This window comes from Pleurodeles waltl, chromosome 1_2, assembly GCF_031143425.1.
Source record: "Pleurodeles waltl isolate 20211129_DDA chromosome 1_2, aPleWal1.hap1.20221129, whole genome shotgun sequence".
Classification (NCBI taxonomy): Eukaryota; Metazoa; Chordata; class Amphibia; order Caudata; family Salamandridae; genus Pleurodeles; species Pleurodeles waltl.
The window spans coordinates 1,022,229,276-1,022,252,410 of NC_090437.1; the positions used below are offsets into that span (position 1 = coordinate 1,022,229,276).

At 46.2% G+C, this 23,135-nt stretch overlaps 1 protein-coding gene across 1 annotated transcript in view; it reads left to right on the top strand.

Moving 5' to 3' along the window:
* PDS5A (PDS5 cohesin associated factor A) overlaps positions 1–23,135 on the top strand; it is an 831,005-nt gene that overhangs the window by 256,600 nt on the left and 551,270 nt on the right. The window contains exon 17 of the mRNA XM_069202018.1: positions 18,731–18,846. Coding sequence (XP_069058119.1) covers positions 18,731–18,846 — 116 coding nt within the window. The remainder of the gene's footprint in view (positions 1–18,730; positions 18,847–23,135) is intronic.

Consider the following 23,135-nt stretch of genomic DNA (forward strand, 5'->3'; position numbering starts at 1 on the left):
ATGTTTGTTTTCAAGCACACAGCAACATTTAAATGTTTGTTAATCAGCTATGCAGATAGTTCAGTATGTATCAGAATTAGGAAAGTAGAAATGAAGCACATTTTTGGTAATTCTATGTGCACTGTATACCTTTATCAGTAAAACTCCCTGGGCAAATGTAATGGTCATGATGTGTTGTCTAATGGCAATGCAGTATCACACCGTGCATACTCCATGCTACACCTCGCCTCACTACGCCACTCCACTCTTCACTGCACCCTACTCTACATAAGTGCACTGTACTCTGCACCATTCTACCCCACTTCACTCTACAGCTCTCTAGTCTACGCCACTCTACACCAATGCACTCTGCCCCACACTACTATCCACCACTGCACTCTACACCACTCCACTTTGACACTCTGCTCTGCAACACTACACTTCGCCACTGCAGTGCACGCCAGTACTCACTGCTCTGTAACACACTGTCAGTGCACTGCATACCAATGAACTCTGCGCTGTTCTAATCTACTCTGCACTCTACGCTGGTCTACTCTACCTCTGTAGTGCACCATGCACCACTCTACCCTGAAATAATCTGCCACTCTGTGCAACTCCACTTTGCACTACTGTATGCCACTGCACTCCACTCTGGCAGGCTACCCTGCACCACTTCACGCTGCCCCACTTTGCTTTTGTATTCTGCACCACTGCTATATATGCCATTGAACTAGACTGAACCACTCTGTGCACTGCACGTCACTATACTCTTCTCCACTCTGCATCGCTGCATCCACTCTGATAGTAAGCTATGCCACTGGACTCTGCCACTGTACTCTTCCCTGAAAAAATCTACACCACTTTGTTCCACTCTGCCATTCTACGCCATTCCACTCTAAACCACTTCACACCACTGCAATCTACCCTGCACCACTCCAGTCAATGCCAATGCACTCTACATGACTTTACTCTGTCATTCTACTCTGCACCAACGCACTGTATAGCATTATCCATTTCTCTGGACCACTCTCTTCACCACTCCACTTTGCAACACTGCCCTTTACTTCTACTCTGCAACACTGCACTCCAACATTGCAATCCACCCTTCACCACTGCACTTTAATGTGCACCAGTCCACTCTATACCACTCCACTCTGCGAGAATGTACTCTCAATCCACTGCATTCTACACCACTACTGTGCACTACCCTATGCCACTGCACTCTACCCTGAACCAGTCTACTCTGTGCCACTGCACTTTACGCCACTCTGCTCCATTCCAGGCAACTCCACTCTATGCTGCACCACTCTCCTGTATGCCACTCTACTGTAAACTGTTGCACTCTATGCCAGTGCACTCAACACCAGCTACTCTGCACCACTGCATGCTGTGCCACTCTATTCTACTCTACACCACTGTACCCTACTCTCCGCCTCTACTCTGTGCCACTGCACTCTATAATACTGCTCTGCAATTCTGCACTCTGCCACTGCATGCTACCCCACTACAGCATTGCACCTTCACGTCACTGCCCTCTCTGCCATTCTGTTCTCCTCTGCACCACCGTATTCTATTCTGTCCCACTATACTCCTCCACCTCACGCTGCACCACTGCGATCTGTCTCTACACTCTACGCTATTCTACTCTGTGCCACTCTATGCCACTGTAGTCTACGACACTCTACTCTGCAAGACTGGTCTCTCTGCCACTGCACTCTATGCTACTCTAGACCTTTGTGCTCAGTCGCTGCATTGTATGGCACTCTATTCTACTCTGCACTATTGTACTCTAATGCACTCTATTCTGCTCTGGGTCTCCGCTCTGCACCACAGCACTCAACTCTGCACCATTCTGCTGTTTTGTACGCCATTGCCCTCTACGCCACTACACTCTCACTCCACCCCACTCTAATGTATTCTGAATTAGTGATGCGCCACTGTACTCTATACCTCTGCACTGTACTCTGTACCACTCCACTCTATACTCAGCCACTGCACTCTACTCTGAAACAATATACTCTACGCCACTGCACTCTACACCATTTTACTCGAAACCAATGTACTCTGTGCCAATCTACTCTGCACCACTGTAGTTCATGCCACTTCACTCTGTGACACTCTCCTCCACTCTATCTGATACTTCAATCTGACGCTCTACTTTAAATTCTTCTACACTCTGACACTGTACTCCACTCTTGCCATTGAACTCTACTCCAGTCTATGCTGTTCTACTCATCAGCACTCTAATCTCTCCACCACACACTATGCCTTTTAATTACACTTCACGCCACTCTATAACACTCCACTCTACTACACTTTGCCACTCCACGCCACTCTCCTTTACCCCACATAATTTCAGCCATGCAACATGGCTAAAACTTATTGGTAAAACCAACAACTCTTGCATAGGTGAGACCTGTTGGCTTTGCCAGTGCTTGTTAGGTCTGACCTTCAGTCCACTTTAGCTGTTTGGTTGGCCACGCCAGCTTCCTGTTTTCCAAAAACAATCGTAAACATACATTTGTACTTATATATGAAGGAACTTTCTGTCTGCCCTCTTAATCTTGGTCTGTTCTGCTGTCAATACCATTTTGCTTCTGCCCACGCAACATACAAATTGGTACAGTCCATTTCATCCATAGATTGTCTTACGCTGTGAGTTAGTGAAAGTACTTTGCCAGCTTGCTCTCATGTGCCCTACTGCCTGAGTGCACATCAGTACCAAGGCTGATGTTGAGTTGGTGAGTCAGTATTTTCCTTTACTTTTTCGTTTTCTGTTTTTTATATTACAAAGTAAGAATAATTACATGCTTATTTTTTTTTGGTGGGTGTGTGGACACTGATCCTTTCTGCACATGTGCATTGATGTGATTCTGTCGGAATTAAACTAGTTGCCCTTGACAAGATCACCTTTCTGCATGAGCGCACTGTCCCCGGAAAAGGAACTTATTCTGTTTCACTTTAAACAAGTGAAAATATCCACTGTACAGTCGTCCGCCATTCTTTTCTTTAGTCTCCTTGTGTGGACAAGCTGCAATGCCTGCAAACGTCAAGGGACTGCACTCACTCACTTGTATCAAATACAGTTTTATCTTCATGGAAGGTGCTAATTTGAGGAGGTGTAATGTCACAAAGTGGCAGGTGAGAAGTAGTACTTTGGAAAGTGTGTCAGCATGCCATTTACTGTATAAACATGCATCTATCCTTCAATGGATACTCTGGGTCCCACAGCTATTAAGTTTTCCAGTTCCATGCATGATTAACTTATCCAGTCAAAGGATTTTTCTTTTTCGTTCTGGGATTGCATTGCTGTTTAGTTCATTAGAAAATCAGGACTAAAGTTATCAGGATGCAAAGAAAAACACTTGAGTGAGCTACCCACTCATGAATCTGGCAAATTTAAGAACTCTCCATCAATAATCATAAACGCTAAATAGTCCCGCCGTAGAAAATACATATTTCTTACCCTCCTTTCTTTTGAAAAGGCTCTATATTTTTGTTTGAAATCAAATAATTGTGCAACCCATAAAATGGACTATATTGACCATTTCAATTTGTCTACTCTATTAAATAAACTTTACTTACAAATACCATTGTATTTAAGCTTTCTAGTGTTTTCCTGTCAGATATGACAGAAAATGTTTCTTGCCTCCCACAAATGCTATCTTTTTTTTGTCTAGCGTCCTGCTTGTGAATGGAAAAAGACCAGATCAAATACCCATGAAACTTTTTTTTTTTTTTACCTACCATGCTCCTACACTAATTACAAGTGTAAACGTTGCAGGAATTGCTCCAGGCTCACTCTGAAGAGCCATTACAAATTGTACCTTTATGGGTAAGAAGAGCGGTACAGGCAGCATGAGTATCTTTAAGAATGAATCAGGAATTTTTTTAATCATGTGGGGTGACAGTCAACCAGGGGTGACAGTCAACCAGTGCTCCTGTTTCGACCCCTTAGGACTCCTCCAGAGGTAGAGCCAAAAGGGGGGCATCACAGAAAAACTCTGTTACTAGTTGATATTGAGGCAATGTACTTTGCCTCCCTGTTTGACATTGAGGAGGCGTATTATGTCGAGGGAGTCTGCGGTGTTGAAGCACCATTCAATGTCTAAGTATACAGAATCTTCTGGTTCTGTACAAAAGTCTGCTTAGAGGCTTGGGAACATGAAGGTGTGGAGGCTACATACAATCTTGGACACTTGGGTATTCAAGATTGTATTTGCCATCCAGACCTTAATGGCCAAATGCGAAAATATTAATGTCCGACTTTATCTCAGCTGACGTTTTCTGCACCCCCTACTCCTATAACACCTCTACCTCATCCTACAGTGCCAGCAAAGCCTTCTACTCCTAGGTCTCCTAAACCAGGATCTCTGCAGGGTTAAGACTCTAAGACTATACCTCAAAGGAAATTGACATCCCACACCCCCACTAAAACCTGTTGTAGGAAAGGGCACTTTTTGGCATGGTTTTACATGGCAGTGTCTAGAAGCCAGGCTCTCTAGAGGTAGCTATGGATGAGTAGCCATGGCTTATTTAGGAGACATGCAAAGCTTGTGCAATACCACTATAGTCACACAGCACTTACACACATGATAGAAAACACTCAGTGTTACAAAAATAGAGGTACTTTATTTTAGTGACACAATATCGAAAATACTAAATGGGTAATCCTCCAATGGGAGGTAACATACTAGATATGTGCACTAGTAATCAGAAATAGGCATAAAAAGCAATAGAAAACAGTGCAATAACAATAAACAATAGTGACCCTAGGGGGAGCCCAAAACCATATACTAAAAAAATGGAATGCGAATGCAGGACCCCAACATACGTAAGTGAAATCTGTATAGGGGGGAACTGGAGGAACTAAGAATCCCCAAAGGTAAGTACCACAGTGCCCTCCAGTGACTGGGAGGAAAGGAGTAAGTTACTGGAGTTTCCACAAAATACTAAAAGGATGGAAAAAAGAAGATAATGCAACACCCAGACAAGACTACAGGAAACCAGCAGTAGATTCCTGAAGAGGAAGACTGAAAAAGAAGGGGGCCAAATCCAGAAGTTTCAGGAGTGTCCCGTGGTGGCAGGAGCCACTACTCACCCCTTTGTGGTTGTAAGAGTTGGTTGACCGTAGGACGAAGACAGTCAGCAATAAAGCCCTGGAGTCTGAGAATAGTTCCTGGAGGATGCTGTCGATGTCCCACGCTGGATTGAAAATTGCAGTCTGTGGCATGGAAACACCACCAACAAGCCTTGGCAAAGGCAAGCGTTGCTGTTGAAGTAAAGTGGCGCTACTGGGGACCAGCAAGGTCCAGGAGGACTAAAACACCCCCCCCACAGGAGATGCACTTGAAGAGGACCCAGGAGTTGCAGAGGAGTACATGCAGCACAACTGAAAAACGGTCCCACGCTGCAGGAGAAGCACGTAGAGGGTTTTGCATTGCAGGAAAGAGTGTTGGGGGCTAAGGCTACATGGAACCTGAAGATCCCTTGGAGCAGATACCAACAAGCCTTGGTAGCTGCCAGAGATGCGGTGAACTTGGGGTACTGTCCTACGTGGGAAGACAAGGTCTTACTTCTGCCAGAGTTTGACATTTGGCAAAGAGGACCGCCACACGTGATACAGGATCCACGCAGCTCAGGAGGAAAGGAGATCAACACAGCCGGTCTTCGTTGCAGTTGGTGCATACGGATGCAATGGAGTGACTCCTTTATTCCAAGAAAAATTCCTCCTTCCTTCCATGCAGATTGAAGACTTGCCGCCCTCAGAGGATGCACAGCCTGGGAAATGTTGCAAAAGCTGGCAGGAGCTGTCAAAAACAATGTTGCAAGCAGAGTCTTCATCGTGGATGTAGATTGCCGATTCTGGAGGGTCCATTCACAGATCTGGTGGGCAGAAGTCGAAATAGAGGTTGCAGGAGAGTCCTGCTGGAATCTTACAAGCCGAATATGAGAACCCACTGAAGAGGAACATCTTAAATAGCCCTGGAAGTGGGATTGGTCACCTAGCAGGGTGACCACCTATCAGGAGGGTGCTCTGACGTCACCTGCCTGGCCTGGCCACTCATCTACTCCCAGAGGCATCTGCCCCCCCTTGGATTCAAGATGGTAGAATCAAGGAACCCTCTGGAGGAGCTCTGTGCACCACCCCTGGGGTGGTGAAGGACAGGGGAGTGGCCACTCCCCTTTCCGTTATCCAGTTTTGCTCCAGAGCAGGGATTGGATGTCCCTGAACCATTGCAGACTGTTTTATGCAAGGAGGGCACCTAATATGCCCTTCAAACCATACCAGGGCTTGGGGATGCTACCCACCCCAAGATATGTAACAACCATTTCCAAAGGGAGATGGTGTTAACCTCCTCTCCCAGAGGAAATCCTTTGTTCTGCTTTACTGGGCTTGAGCTGACCAAGCTGCAGGAGGGCAGAAACCTGCCCTAGGGGTGGCAGTAGCTTGGGATCTCCAGAAAGCTGGTAGAAGCAATGCTGGGGGTCCTCTAAGGAACAGTATTGTGCTATGATTGCGACATGTTTGATACAAAACTTGCCTAGGTTCGGAGTTAACATTATGTAGCTGGACATAGGCAGTGGCCTATGTCCAGTACATTCGTAAAATGGCACCCCGCACTCACGAAGTCCATGAAAATGGAGCTGGAGTTCGTGGGGGCACCTCTGCTCATGCCGGGGTGCCCTCATACACAGGTACCTGTGCCCTGCCCTGTGAGCTAAGAGTGCTTACTATAGGGGGCGGGGGACTTAGTGACCTGGTGCAGTGATCTATAGTGAAAAGGGTGCATACACCCTTTCACGCAGGCTGCAATGGCAGGCCTGCATATACACTTTGCATGGGATCCGCATGGGTGGCATAATACATGCTGCAGCCCACCGGGACCCCTGGTATCCCAATGCCCTGGGTACCATACTCTAGGGACTTACAAGGGGCACCAGTGTGCCAAATGTGAGGTGTGTATGTGGTCCAAGAAACCACATTTAAAGGGAGAGAGCATAGTCACTGGTTAGCAGAATTCCACTGAACAGTCTGACCATACTGACAGGCAAAGAGTGGGGGGGTAACCATGCCAGAAAGAGGCTACTTTCCTACAGTGCCACCCTGGGGGACTCCTCACCAAGCACATGCACACTGCCATTGCAGCTTGTGTGTGCTGGGGGGGGGGGGGGAGAAACACAGTCGACTAGGCATCCCTCTCTGGGTGCAGTGCTCACAAACCACTGCCTGTGGCATAGGTAAGTCACCCCTCTAGCAGGCCTTACAGCCCTAAGGCAGGGTGCACCATACCACAGGTGAGGACATAACTGCATGAACAATATGCCCCTACAGTGTGTACGTCCATTCTTACACATTGTAAGTGAAATGTGGTTATATAAAGTACATGGGCTGGGTGTTTGTCTTTACAAACTCGACAGCTCCATGCTGGTGTCACTGAAGTCTGGGAAGTTTGGTATCAAACTTCTCAGGACAATAAAACCACACCCGACGCAAGTGTTGGATTTATTGAAAAATGCACTCAGAGGGCATCTTAGAGATGCCCCTGTATTTTAGCCAAACGTCTAGTGCAGGACTGACAGGTCAGTGCCAGCCTACCACTTGCAGACGAGTTTCTGACCACATGGGATGAGAGCCTTTGTGCTCTGTGTGGCCAGAAACAAAGCCTGCACTGGGTGGAGGTGCTTCACACCTCCCCCTGCAGGAACTGTAACACGTGGCAGTAAGCTTCAAAGGCTCAGGCCTCTTGTTACAGTGTCCCATGGCACTCCAGCTATTGGAGAGCCACCCCCATGAACAAAGCCCCACTTTTGACAGCAAGTCCGTCAGGAAAGTTAGGAAAAACAAGGAGTATTGACCACTTCAGTAGGACCACCCCTAAGGTGTCTAGAGCTGAAGTGACCCCCTCCCCCCCCCTTTGCAAAATCCGCCATCTTGGTTGGGAGGACAGGGACCAATAGGGTTAAGTCTGTGTCTCCCTTCAGAGTGGACACTGGAAAGGGTGTAGTCACCCTCCAGGACAGTAGCCATTGAGTACTGTCCTCTGACCTCTGTATCTACTAAATCCAGGATTCAAAGGCTCCCCAGAACCTAGCTCATCAGATTCCTTGCAACCTCAAGAAGATGACCAGAAGAAAGGACTGCTCAGCTCACCCCCAGCAGAGGAGACTGAAGACACCTACTGATTTGGCGCCAGCCCTAGACGCCTGTCTACAGCTTCTGAAGCCCTGCTACAAAATGACCAATGACCTCTTAAAACGCCTCAAGAGGACTGCCTGCACCCCAGAGGACGAAGATCTCCCATGGACAGTGGCCCTGTCCAGAAAGAAGCTCCATGAAAGGACTCCAGAACTGCCCTGGATCTGTGAGTCCTGCCCACTTTGCACCCAATGTCGATGGCCCATAGTCCCCAGGCAATTCTGACCTAGTGTCCACGCTGGGTTGACCCCTCCTGTCCAACACCACAACACCTGCAGCCTAAATCCGGAGCTTTTACTCCGTAAGTATGCAGATCAAACTCCTATAATCTTCTGGTGGTGGTATTATTATTTTGGCATGGTTCTGCCGGGGCTTTATCATGAAAGTGGATTTGCAATGTTCCTCCAAGAATTCCACAAGATCGTTTTGAGTGGGCAAGTTCTTCAAAATGATAGGTGGGTTCCGCAGTGGCTTTGTAGGGCAAGGAGCTGTTTCAGTTCTGGTTGTCGCGTTGCCTTGTTGGTCAGTGTCACAATCCGTGGTATATTATAGAGCTTGAAAGTGATTAGCAATCCCACTCAAAGCAGAGAGCATCAGTCGAATAGGAATGCACGGTGTCTCACTGCTCTGCCTTGGTATATTATATAATTGATCTGGTCCCCGGCTCACTGGGGGAACCCTCAGCTTCGGACCCAGCCCCCTTCTCTTCTTTTAGATGCGCTTCTGCTTCAGTGTGTCTCCGCCAGCAGAAAAAACTAATTGAACAAATGAATCAATCGCATGTTCCTACGTGGCGTCACTTCAGCTGGCAGGAACTCATCGTGAAGATAGCAAAAGTAGTAGCAGATATGACTATTCACCCTGTGGTGACAACGGTGGCGAACCTCCTCACCAGACTTTTCCATGGTGAAGAAATTAACCATCATGGCAACCAAGACTAAAAATAAAATAAAACTCTGAGGACGTGAGTGTAGCACTTATCTCTGAGACCCATCTTCAGATAAACCAGAAGCTCAACCTATCAAATTTTAGAGTATACCGAACAAACCACCCGACTGGAGCCAAGGGCTGTAGAACAGCTTTGATCGTGGCACAAAAGTGAAACATCATGAGATTGCACTACCACCAGTGAGGAGCATTGAAGCAACAGGTATACAGATTTAGACATCTGAAGGCCCCCTCTGACCGACTGCCGCCTACTCACCACCCAGCTATGCCCAGGTGACATAAATGCTCCACTGGACTCCTGCATCCCAACATTAATTGGAGGCAACCTTAATGCCAAGCACCAATGCTGGAACTCTCTGACAGCAAACGGCAGAGAACATGCTCTTCTTGCCCACTCAAGAGAGGATTTTGTAGTTGCTTCCCCAACTCACCCAACGCATTATCCAGGCGCCGCATGGCAGAAACCGGACATCCTGGACATAGTCGTCATGAAGAACCTTTCCCAGTCTATGAAGTTAGAGAATTTAACAGCAATGATGTCCGACCACAACTCTGTTTTGATCACCGTTGGAGACAAATTTAAAGGCCAACAGCAGGCGGCAAGGTACGATAAGAAGGCAGACTGGTACCTCTACAATACAAGCCTGGATGAAACCTTGACTCTTGATCCAATATTCTTTACCAAAGAGATTGACCAAGCTGTTGACTGCTTCACAGATACAGTCCACACTGCCATCAAATTCAGCATTCCTGAACAGAAACCTCAACACTGCTCCATCTACGACCTCCCAACTGGCATCAAGCAGTCAGTAGCTGAGAAGAATAGATAGAGGACTAAGACAGTGGCAGAAGTATTGCAAAAAACTGCTAAAGACACAAATAGCCAGCACAGAGGTAAAACAAGGGAAGCAGCAACTGCTCGTCTGAAGGATTCAGACAATTCTCTCTGGAGAATGACACAGCGCTTGGCTGGAAGCAAGGAACTGAACCCACCGATAAACAAAAGACTAACCTGGCATGCAGCAACAAAGACAAGGCATAGGTCCTGGCTGACACCTTGGAGACATCCTTCAAGCCCGTCCAGGCCAGCAATCTGACAATAGATTTAGAGCAGGTAATCACCAAGCATTGCTTGGAGCATCCACCGGAAACAGAAGCTGAAACCATAGAGGAATGCTCAAGTGTTGAAATACGAAGCCTGATAAAGAAGCTGAAAAATGGCAAGGCCCCATGAAAAGATGGAATAACCAACCAAGCCATGAAGATATTCCCAATTGTAGCAGTGGATCGCCTTGCTGAAATATTCAACGCATGTCTCCAGCACCCTCAGTTCCCTTAAAGCCTGGAAAGAAGCAAGAGCCATTGTATTTCCTAATGCTGGGAAGCCACTAAGAGACCCTGCAAACTACCGCCCTATATGCCGACTATCTAGCCTATCAAAACTCTTCGAAACGATAATGCACGTCTTAGTGACATTGCATCAAGTGAAAATCTTCTTAGCAAAGAACAGTTTGGGTTTCGTAAAGAACACTATACATCATCAGCTTCTCAGAGTTGAGGACATTATTAGCCATGGATTCAACATCAACAAATAAACTGGAGTTGTGTTCCTGGACGTAGCCAAAGCTTTCGACCGAGTGTGGCACAAAGACTAATCTGCAAACTTAAGCTGAATTTTCCCAGCTGCCTGGTAAATCTGTGGACCATCGTGGAAGCATGCACCTGCCACGTGGCAGTGTGTGAGGAATGCTCAACTGTACGCCCTATTCTTGCTGTAGTGCCTCAGGGATCAATTCTTGGACCTTTTCTCTTCAATTTATTTCCAAATGATATTCCCAAGGATTTAAAGAAAACAGACTCCGCTCTCTACGCTGATGATGTTGCAGTCATCTCCCAATCTTTCAGTGAAAAGGAAGCATCAAAAAACCTTGAAGCTTCGCTCAGCAAAATCTCTGGATGGTACAGTGACAGGTGGATAAACCACAGCAACATTGTTCACCAGAAAACAGATCAAAAAGCATCCACAGAGTCTTCTCAATGGAGAGGAGATGAAGTGGGAAAGTAGCAGCTCATACCTAGGGGTGATACTTGGCTCCAAACTCAGCTGGAGAAACCACATTGAGAAGACATGCCAGAAAGCAACAACCAAACTGGCTGCATTGGACCCGCTTCTGAGAATGAAATCAATCCATATGCGGAGCAAAGAGCACGCAATAAACACAATGTTTCGACCTACAATGACATGCTTCACCAGTGTGGAGCGGATGCAAGCTGGAGTATCAAAGGCCTCTGCAGACACTACAGGACAAGGCCTTACGGATAGCTGCAGGTGCTCTTTGCTTCTCAAGAATAGCAGACCCCCACAGGGATTTGGGCATTGAGATGTTGGATGACTGTCTCCGCAAACTCAATGTAAAATTCTACAAAGGCTTGGATCAATAAACTTGCTGACAATTCTGCAAACACTCCGACCGCTGTGCAGGCTATCACAGCGCTGACCATGTGAACCTATTTCAACTGCGACAGTCGCAAATCAGTAAGCAAACAATACAGCGATTTAACAAATCCAAAATGTATATGGAGTAATGAGGCTACTGCCTCTGTATCCAAAACACCCTGCCGTCAGAAGGAGTCTGACAGCCATAGAATGAAACTGGAGTTAGTCAATGAGTGTGTGCCTCATTTCTTGACTGTGTACAACAAATGTTTTGTACTACCCTCTGATAAGCCTAATTTCTCGAACACTATCACAGAAGAGAGTATTAGTATTATCTGCTCTAGCCTCTGTTAAGCCTCTGGGGAACCTGTGGACTCTGTACACACTACACCTCATTTTGGTATAGTATATACAGAGCCAGCTTCCTACAGTTTTTTTTACCTCTGCTTCTTCCTACCGCCCTTATGAGCAGTATGCTTCTTGCTTCCAGTATGACACCTGGTGTGGTGTTCCTGCTCCTTGCAGGTGCTTTTTCTTCTTATTGTATTCAAACTGCCCAGTGCCCTAGTTTGTGCGCCTGGGTCTGCAGGTGTGTGCGTTCCTTTTCCACTTGTCATGAACATATTCCATTATTTCTAGGGACCTTGTTTGGTCTCTTTCCACTTAGAGAGGGTTTTGTTGTCTCTGCTTATGGGTGTTTCGCCTAAGATATTTTCTGTCTACGGGTTTCTTCCCAGTGTTAGTCGTTTTCAGTTCCCTAGTCTTAGGAGTGTCTGGTCTTACCCTTATTTTTGAGGGGCGGGGGTTCACTTCTGTTTTTGGTCCTGCCCTTTCCCATTGGGTACACGGATGTGTTCTGCTCTCAAATCCATGGTACATCTTCCATTGAAAGTGTTCCTTTTTATTCCTTATTGTCTCGTATTTTCTGGTTTGCTACTTTAAAGTGGGCACACCGTGTAGTACTTACTCCTTTCTTCTCCCTGTCTATTCTGCTAAGGTTCAGGGCTTCATTTCTCAGAGTATGGCTTCTTGTCTTTATTAAATGCTTTGTCCCTTTCCTCTCTTTTTGTGTAATTTGGTCATCTTTTCTCTGTTCCAACATTCAGTGTGTAGGACCTCTGTCTCTGTCCTTGCACTTGTTTAATCCTTCCCTGTCGGCTGTATGAAGGTAGGTATGTCTCTTCCCGTTGGTGGCCATTTTTCGTCTCTGGCCATATTTCGTTCTGTCGTTCAGAATGATCGTCTCTGGTATATACCTTTGCTTTGACTTTGCACATCCCTGCAGGTCCACTGTTCGGATCCTATTCTGGGAGTCAACTTGACCTTTACTTTTTTCTTTGGCTCTTCCTTCAGCGACTTTTCTGTCTGCAGGACTACTCAATGCCATTATCTTGGCCTTCTATGGTTTGCGTTGTCTCATGTGACGATTTGCCACCTGGTGTCGACCCTGTTTCATATTCCACACGGTTTCAGTTCCTATAGGCAGTTTCTTCAGCCAGTTTCTTTTGGGTTTTCGACCGTTAGCATTCCTCTGCTTAACAGGCTTTTTCATTCGTAGAGGGCTTGAATTTTTTCTCTTTCTCCCCTCTTCTTTTGTTACGGTATTTCCATGGTTTAGCCCCTTTATTTCTTTATTTCCATATACTATGTATCTATATATGTATGTCTACATATATTAGGTTCTACATCTACGTCTTTATATATATATATATATATATATATATATGTGTATCTATATATATATATGTATATATATATATATGTATATATATATATATCCACGTCTGTGTATTGTTGGACTCTAGCTATGCAATACTTTTCTACGAACACCTCATTGTTGCATCTGTATGTTTGCAGGTCAGTGTTTTGGCATGTCTCCCTTCCGATCTCTTAGTTTCCCCATTATCTGTTGTGCACATGGTATGCCTTGTTGCTTTTTGTCCCTTTTTTCTATGCATTATGGTTATGTTACACTTCTCGACAGTTCCTCCGTTGGTGTTCCTGGAGAAATGCAATCTGTTTGTCGACTTAATTTTCCTACCAGTGTTGACTTTCTATTTGTTGCTGGCTTGCCCTGTGCATCCTGCTGAGGCAGCATGTAGGCATCGCTTCTCTTCTTTGCATATCCTCTGTGGTCCTCCCTTATTGGGTGTTCCCTCCCAGTTGTATCAGTGATTTTTGCGGTGATCTTGTACGTTTGTCCTTAGCCCTTTTACTGGTACAGCTCCTACCTCAGGGCTATAAAAGTAAATTTTCCCCATGAATGTTGCCTACAATAGATTTCTTTTTCGTTGCCATGTGCTCTGCTCCCCATGGCATTCCATGTCTTCTTGCAATGTTTTGTGGTTTTCCAAAATTTTTTCTGGTGGGACGAATGTTCTTTCTCACCATTGTCTCAAATTGTGCCAGTCTACTCTGCCTTTAGTTAGATCGGTTACTTATTTGTAAGGATTGGGTGGGATGTGTTTGCAGGCCCTTCTCTTGGGTTTATATTGTTTTGGTATCTATTCTAAGTTGAGGAATCCGCTGCTTGTAGTCTGTCAGATTAATAAATTACTTAATTTTGGTAATGCCTTATCTGGCTGCAAATTCCGTACCGACCCAGCCATCTTCTTCATTCTGCAAACTACTCTTATTAAACCTCACTGTCCCTTGTTTGGTCTCATCCTAATAAGCATTTCAATTCAGTGGTGGTAATTTACAATTACATCTGTTACTCTTTTTGGCACACTGTTACATTGCCAGTTTATATATGGCCCCATGTTGTGTGGATTCTGGTCACAGAAGAAACTGACGTCAGCGTGTCGGAGAAGGGATTATATGAACTCTATTGACTTCATATCCCGTGGACGGTGTTGATATGGAGTTGCACGGCGCCCTCTACTGATGCGCAGAGGTACTACTGATTTTTTTTTTCCTTTCTTTTTCCCCCATATCCAGTCTGGTGCCTGGGGAGGGTTCTAAAGTAAGAAATCTGTGGCTAGACTGTCTCACTGCCAGATAAGATGTTATTGAAGGTAAGTAACTTGTTCATCAGGTCCTCAATATCGCAGGTTTTAATACATCCGACACAACGTCCCATATAATTTTTTTTTATTGTCCTGTTCATAAATAAACAACATGTTCCAGAGACGTTTATTACTTTTAAGTTCCTCACTGCCTGATCACAGAAGGTGATTTTTTTGATGTACTATAAAATTGTGCTGGTGCGTAAGCGAAAGGACCTTGGATCCTATGGTGGTTTCTAATTCTTGAGGCATTAGTAATCTTGTGACCAAAAAGTAGTCTGTTCTGTTACGTGTGATGTACATTTGAGAAGAATATACTGTCCCTTTCACCTGTATGGTTGTCTGTAGGAAAGTATCCTCTTTCCAGCTTGGTTACCCCCACTGTTTGCCAGTGTGTTTTACTGTGTTCACTGGAATCCTTTTTTCTTCCCACATTTGGCATACTGGTCCCCCCCCATGTAAGTCCCTAGTATATGGTACGCAGAGCATTGGAGTACCCGGGGATCCCTATGGGCCGCAGCAGTTATTCTGCGACCCATAGGGACCCATGCAAAGGGTTCTGCAGGCCTGCCATTACAGTCTGCGTGAAGTGGGTGCATGCACCCATTTTCACTACAGGTCACTTATAAGTCATAAGTGTTTGGTATTAAACATGTTGGAATCATACCCCATTAATACTGCAAGTATTGGAAGTATGATTCCATGCACTCAGGGAGCTCCTTAGAGGATCCTCAGCATTGCTACAACCAGTCTTAAAGGGTTTCCGGCAGCCCAGGCTGCTGCCTCATGTCAGACCGGTTTCTGCCCTCCTGCTGCTTGATCTGATCAAGCCCAGGAAGGCAGAACAAAGTATGTCCTTTAGGAGAGGAGGTAACGCCTCTTCCTTTGGAAATAGGTGTGACTGGCTTGGGAGGGGTAGCCTCCCCAAGCCACTGCTTTGCTTTGAAGGGCACATTTGGTGCCCTCCGTGCATAAACCAGTCCACACCAGTTCAGGGACCTCCAGTCCTTGCTCTGGCACGAAACTGGACAATGGAAAGGGGAGTGACCACCCCAGGGGTGTTGCCCAGAGCTCCTCCATCTTGAATCCAAGGTTGGCAGGGACCTCGAGGAGCATCTGAGTGGCCAGGCAGGTGACGTCAGAGCCCCCACCTGAAAGGTGGTCACCTGGCTAGATGACCAATCCCCCTTTCAGGGCTATTTAGGGTCTCTCTCCTGGGTGGGGTCCTCAGATTCGACTTGCAATATTCCCACAGGACTCCTCTGCAACCTCCACTTCGACTTCTAGCCACTGGAACTGTGGCTGGACCCTCCAGGAACTGCCAATCTGCATCCACAAAGAAGACCTTTGCAACATTGTTTTCATGGCTCCTTCCAGCTTTTGCATCATTTCCCCAGCTGTGCATCCTCTGAGGGGTGTCAAGCCTTCAGTCTGCACGAAAAAGGATTCACTCCCTGCATCCATAGTCACCTACTGAAACAATGACTGGCTGCATGGATCTTCTCTCATCTTGAGCTGCGTGGATCCTGCATCACGGCTGGTGGTCCGAAGTAGTCCTCTTGGTCCTCTCTGCCAGCTGTCCAACGTTGGTGCAGGTAAGCCCTTGTCTTCCCATGCAGGACAGTACCCACGTGCACTGCATCTCTTGCAGCTACCAAGGCTCGTTTGAGTCTCTTCCAAGGGAACCTGAGGCTACGTGCAGCTCCAGCCCTCAGCACTCCTTCCTGCGACACTCAGCCCTCTCCGTGGTTCTCCTGCGGCGTGGGATCCCTTTCTGTAGTGCTATGTGGGCTCCTTCTGCAACTTCCGTGTCCCTGTCCTGTGGGGCTCCTGTGGGTGCTGCCGCCCCTCCTGTGGGTCCTCTGGAGCCGAGGGTCCCCTGTGACTCCCCCTCATGGGTTGAGCCCTCCTGGGCCTTGCTGGTCCCATGGAGCATCACTTTTCCACTAACTGCAAATTTGCCTTTGCCAAGGCTTCTTGGTGGAATATCTGCACCGACACCCGTCTACAGTCTTCACTCCAGCGTGGGACATCTCCTGCATCCATCAGGAACTTTTCTGTGGCTCCAGGGCTGCAGACCTGTTCTTACTCCCCTGCAAGTACAGGTGGGTGGGTAGTAGCTCCTACACCTCCAGGACTCCACTGACTCTTTTGGACTTGGTCCCCTCTCTCCACAGGTCGTTTTCTCCAGCAATCCACTGCTGGTTTCTTGCAGTCTTGTCTGGGTGTCTAATGTTTCCTCCTTTTGGGTGGTGTGGGGAACTTCCATTGATATACTTCTGCCTTTAGGTCACTGGAGGGTACTGTTACTTACCTCTGTTTTCTGGTACTCCCAGCTCCCCCCTACATATTCCACTTACCTAGGTGGGGGTCCAGTGTTAACATTCCATTTGTTTAGTCTATGGTTTTGGCTCTCCCTAGGGTCACTATTGGTTATTGCTATGTACACTGTTTTCTAACCTTTTTCTATGCGTATTACTGTTTAATAGTGTATATAATTTGTGTATTACTTACCTCCTATTGGAGGGTTGCCTCTCTAGTACTTTGTGGTATTGTTCCAAAAATAAAGTACCCTTATTTTTGTACAACTGAGTGTTTTCTTTCATGTTTATAAGTGGTGTGTGACTACAGTGGTTTTGCATGAGCTTTGCATATCTCTTAGATAAGCCTTGGTTGCTCATCCATAGCTACCTCTAGAGAGCCTGGCTTCTAGACACTGCCTACACTTCACTAAGAGGCGATACCTGGTATAAGGTGTAATTGCCTTAGGTACCCACCACACACCAGGCCAGCTTCCTACATGTTCCCTCAATTTGTCTGCCAAGCGTAGGTCTGTTATATCCTGTTTTGAGTGACAGTGTAGTGTTGAGTGTATTACCGTGTGACTGATCTGTCTTCTGAGAGCCATATAGAATTGAAACTACCCTATTTTTTTTACTAACTCCCCTTTTGTGAAGTCAACCGGAGTAGGAAATTGTTTTGAAGTGAAATGCTCCTTTTTTTTTTTTTTCTTTCTTTCTTTCTTCATGTGGACCATAGATTGAAAACGTTAAGTGGGTGTGCTCCCCGTAGGCCTCTAGGACCTAGAATTCTGCGTTTATCGAAGTATTTATTATACAAGATGAATGTCACCCCTCACCTGATTAAGATTGCCACTCCCTTGTCTCAAGTGGGCCAGAATAGTGGAATTGCAGTGGATACCAGTAAGGGCACAGTCTAGACTTGTTCAGGAAGATTAGATGAGTATCTTGTAACATAGCAGGGGTGTTCTTGTTTTTTTAACAATGCTGTTTTAGAAGTGCTTTCCTGTTCATGGGAGAATTAAGACTGCACTTTCAACGATAGTTAATTCTGTCATGGAAATGTCAATGTTTAATTCTCTATGAACCTCATTTGAGTCAAGTTGGGAAGAGGTGTGATGCTTAACCTAAAGGAATTTGTGTTTGGTGTGTTGTGTCCCATGGTCGTACTTTCATCTGTAGTCTGTGAGTAACCTAGTAAACTTCTATAGTCCCCTGTAATCTGTTTGAAAGTCTATGCAGAAATTAAACAATTTAGATTAAAAAAAAGTACTTGGCGGTTGGGAGACAACCACAGATACTTTAAGAATTGCCCTTGATGTACAGTCCCCGACCCCTAGAATAAGGATAAATGTTGTGGCCTAGATGGATAGTATTGCCTATCACAAGGGAAGTATGCCAATATTACAATAGTACCTGTGTCGAAGTCATTTGAAATTGCATTTGATGTGCTAATCATTAGTTTGGTCAAGCTGCTGGGCCGTCATTTTTTGATACGTGCCCCTCCTCTCCTTGCTTCAGTTTTAAATGCATTAAATATTACGATTCTAAAGGGTGTAACCCATTACTTTTAATGATCTGTATGGTATACATTGGAGCTGTTCAGTAAGAGGGCTAGCTAACCAACCTTGAACACTTCATGCAGTAACCAATTGAACCATTCGAGTGTTACTGTATTGACAATCACTTGTTGGTATATTATCAATTTTGGATAGTTCTGCCTTGCTGCAAATGTTTACAAATATTTCTAGTAGTTTTTTCCCTCCTGAGTTTAAAAAAAGTAATGAAAGACACTAAGGGTGTGTTTGGCTCTTTGCTTTTTGCACCTGTCCTTAATGTATCTAATGTTCTTCCACAGAGAGAAATTGCCCGGAAACTTGCAAACCCAAAACAGCCAACAAATCCATTTCTGGAAATGGTCAAGTTCCTTTTGGAAAGAATTGCACCTGTGCACATCGATTCAGAAGCCATCAGGTAGGTGTGTGGGATTAGGTTGTTTCATGATAAATGATATTGGCTTCTGGTCAATAATTTTAGCCACAGATTTCTCATCTTTTGAACTTCCCTAGGCACCAGACTAGATCTGGACTGTTTCATATAATTGCCCCCATGTGCTGTCAGCTGGTGTCTTCTAACACTCCCCCCTCCATGTTAATGTAATTTTCTTTTTATCCTTTTTCGCTAACCTTATATGCAGATTCCAGATGGTATTTGTTCCATTAATCTATTAGATCTTCTGACATCAGCTTCTTTTAAGCAGTGTGGATGTTTTTCTGGCTCCAGTAGCTTTTATTTCAAGAGAATGTGGTAGGGACGATGCCCCCTGCGAAGCCAGCTGGCTTCAGATAGTGCCACAAGTGCAGAAAGCAGATTATCTGATATACTATTAGCTGCAGACTCCGTACCTTAGAATGCTCCCCAGGTGCCAGACTGGATCCGGAAAATATCTTGAGCAATGCCTCTGCGCATCAATAGAGGGCGATGTGCGACTCCGTAATGACGTCATCCTCCAGTTATGTCAACGGAGACCATATAATTCCTCCTCCGATGTGCTGATGTCAGTTTCTTCTTTTCCACGCAGCAGCGTGGATCGGGAGAAGTGGTTACCTCTGTCCATTTTTTGCCTTCTCTTTTGGCGGTTTTCATAGTATGAACAGTGTTTATGCCATGTACCTTTCAGCCTTGTGGGTCCTGTGCTCAACAAATGTTGGCATTGGACCCTCATTCTGTTTATATGTGGTGCTTAGACACCTACCATGACACTGAAAATTTCGACACCTGCCAACAGTTGGGGCCTAAAGCAGTGCGGGTGAAGCTCCTGGCAGTGCGGGTGTCGCTGTCTTCACAGGGCTCTCGTAGACATTGAAGTCCTTCTTCCACAGCTGATCCTAACGACTGTTCTAGGAGTCGCTTGCGTACAGCTCCTTAGACCTCTCCAGGTCCTGCGATGTCTCACGGAACGCGTCACCTGCGGTTGAAGTTGTCTACTACTACTACTACTACTACTGAACCACCGCTTTTGGGGAGATAACTGCTTACTAGTCTATGCACAGCATGTGTATCTGCAGCTACACATGCCATCGAACGGAAAATGTCACTTACCCAGTGTACATCTGTTCGTGGCATGAGTCGCTGCAGAGTCACATGCGCCCAGCCGCCTCCCCGGGAGCCTGTAGCCGTTTAGAAGTAGATCTTGAACATTTGTACATTTGTAGATATATTACTTTAACCTTTATTATGTACATACGTATTCATTCCACTGCATGGGCACTATTACTAACATACACAACTCCTACCTCACCCTCTGCGGGGAAAACAATCTAAGATGGAGTCGACGCCCATGCGCAATGGAATCGAAATGGGAGGAGTCCCTCTGTCTCGTGACTCGAAAAGACTTCTTCGAAAAAAAACAACTTGTAACACTCCGAGCCCAACACCAGACGGCGGACTGTGCACAGCATGTGAATCTGCAGCGACTCATGCCACGAACAGATGTACACTGGGTAAGTGACATTTTCCATATATATATATATATATATGTTTGATGGCATGTGTAGCTGCAGATACACATGCTGTGCACATCCCGCCATCTAGTGTTGGGCTCGGAGTGTTACAAGTTGTTTCGAGTCACGAGATCGAGGGACTCCTCCCATTTCGGCTCCATTGCGCATGGGCGTCTACTCCATCTTAGATTGTTTTTTTTCCGCCATCTGGTTCGGACGTGTTCGTTTTCGCTCCGGGTTTCGGGTCGGAAAGTTAGTTAGAATCTCGGAAAAATCGTCGGTATTGTTTGCGTTCAGTATCGGGTTAGTTATAACAGATCAACACCGACTTTTGAAGAGCTCCGGTGGCCCTTTGGGGTTTTCGATTCCCCGGCAGGGCCTGGTCGGCCCGACCACGTGCGTCTTCAAGGCTAATGGAACGGACCCCATTCCGCTTCTGCCCCGAATGTCACAACAAGTATCCTTATACAGATCAGCATCTGGTCTGTAATTTGTGTTTGTCTCCAGAACACAAAGAGGATACCTGTGAGGCCTGTCGAGCGTTCCGGTTGAGGAAGACGTTAAGAGACCGAAGAGCAAGAAGACTACAAATGGCGTCGGCGCCGACAGGACAAACCCTTGGAGGAAGAAGAAGAAACCTTCTCCATCGAGGATTCGGACTCGGACGAGGTCGATCCCGAACAGACGCCGAAAACCGTGAGTGAGACGTCAATACACAAAACTCACTGAAAAACCACTAAAGCTCAGGGGACGCCACCGCCAGCAGGCCATGGCTTAACCTGAAAAATAGGTGACCGACCATCGGCACTGAAAAAAGCACGCATGTCGAAGTCATCCGCCTCCGAGATACCGGCACAGAGCAGACTCGACCCCCAGACACCAGGTCAGAGCAATCTCGGCACCGAGAGAACGGCATCGAAACGAGTCGGCACCGAGAGATCAGTACGCCGAAGTTCAAAAAAGTGTTGTCAGAACCGAAAAAAACAGCCGAAAAGGTTTCGATACCGAAATATCCGGCCTCGGAACCGAAATCAAGTTCCTACACAGAGGAACAAGGCCTGTCCTCACAAATGAAAACACATAGATTTGGACAGGAACTGGAGACAATGGAGCCAGACTACACCCAAAGAAGGCTCCACATCCAAAAGGAAACGGGGAAGATCAGCACTCTCCCTCCGATTCGAATGAAACGCAAACTTGCCTTCCAGGAGAAAGTCAAGCAGCCACAGGCAAAGGTGGCTAAACAAGTAACCCCACCACCGTCTCCACAACGCTCTCCGCAACCATCACCGGTAGCCACTCCACCAATGATGCAATCCCCAACTCATAGAGGGATGAGTCAGGATGATCCAGACGCGTGGGATCTTTGATGCGCCAGTGTCAGATAACAGTCCTGACTGTTATCCAGCTAGACCGTCACCACCAGAAGATAGCACAGCCTACGCACAGGTGGTGTCAAGGGCAGCAGCGTTTCATAATGTCAGCCTGCATGCAGAGCCAATTGAAGACGACTTTCTATTTAATACACTGTCGTCCACACACAGCCAGTACCAGAGTCTCCCCATGCTACCTGGAATGTTAAAACACTCCAAACAAGTGTTTGAGGAGCCTGTAAAAGGAAGGGCCATTACTCCAAGAGTGGAGAAAAAATATAAACCGCCACCAACATCACACAACAGCTAACACCGGACTCAGTTGTAGTAGGGGCAGCTCGCAAGAGAGCAAACTCACACACTTCAGGAGATGCACCACCTCCAGATAGTCGTAAGTTCGACGCGGCAGGGAAAAGGGTGGCGGCACAGGCAGCAAACCATTGGCGTATTGCAAACTCACAGGCTTTGTTGGCCAGATACGATAGGGCTCATTGGGACGAAATGCAACACTTTATAGAACATTTGCCCAAGGAGTTCCAAAAGAGAGCCCAGCAAGTGGTGGAAGAAGGACAGAGTATCTAAAACAATCAGATACGGTCAGCCATGGATGCAGCAGACACAGCTGCTAGAACTGTGAACACAGCAGTGACAATAAGGAGACATGCATGGCTGCGTACATCAGGATTCAAGCCGGAAATACAACAAGCCGTGCTGAATATGCCTTTTAACGGACAGCAGTTGTTTGGGCCGGAGGTGGACACTGCCATCGAAAAGCTTAAAAAGGACACTGATACGGCCAAAGCCATGGGCGCACTCTACTCCCCACAGAGCAGAGGCACATTTTGTAAAACACAGTTTCGAGGGGGGTTTCGAGGACAAAGCACGGAACCCACAACCTCACAAACAAGGCCCACTTATCAGAGCCAATATCAGTGGGGAAGTTTTCGGGGACAATATAGAGGGGGACAGTTCCAAAAAAGTAGAGGGAAGTTCCAAAGTCCCAAAACTCCACAAAACAAGCAGTGACTTACACGTCACAAATCCCCAATACATAACACCTGTGGGGGGGGAGGCTAACCAAGTTCTACAAACAATGGGAGGAAATAACAACAGATACTTGGGTCCTAGCAATTATCCAGCATGGTTATTGCATAGAATTTCTCAATTTCCCTCCAAATGTCCCACCGAAAACACACAATATGTCAAAACACATGGATCTTCTACAACTGGAGGTCCAAGCGTTGTTACAAAAAGAAGCAATAGAATTAGCACCAATTCATCAGAAAGGAACAGGAGTTTACTCTCTGTACTTTCTCATACCCAAAAAGAACAAAACTCTAAGACCTATATTAGATCTCAGAACGTTAAATACCTACATCAAATCAGA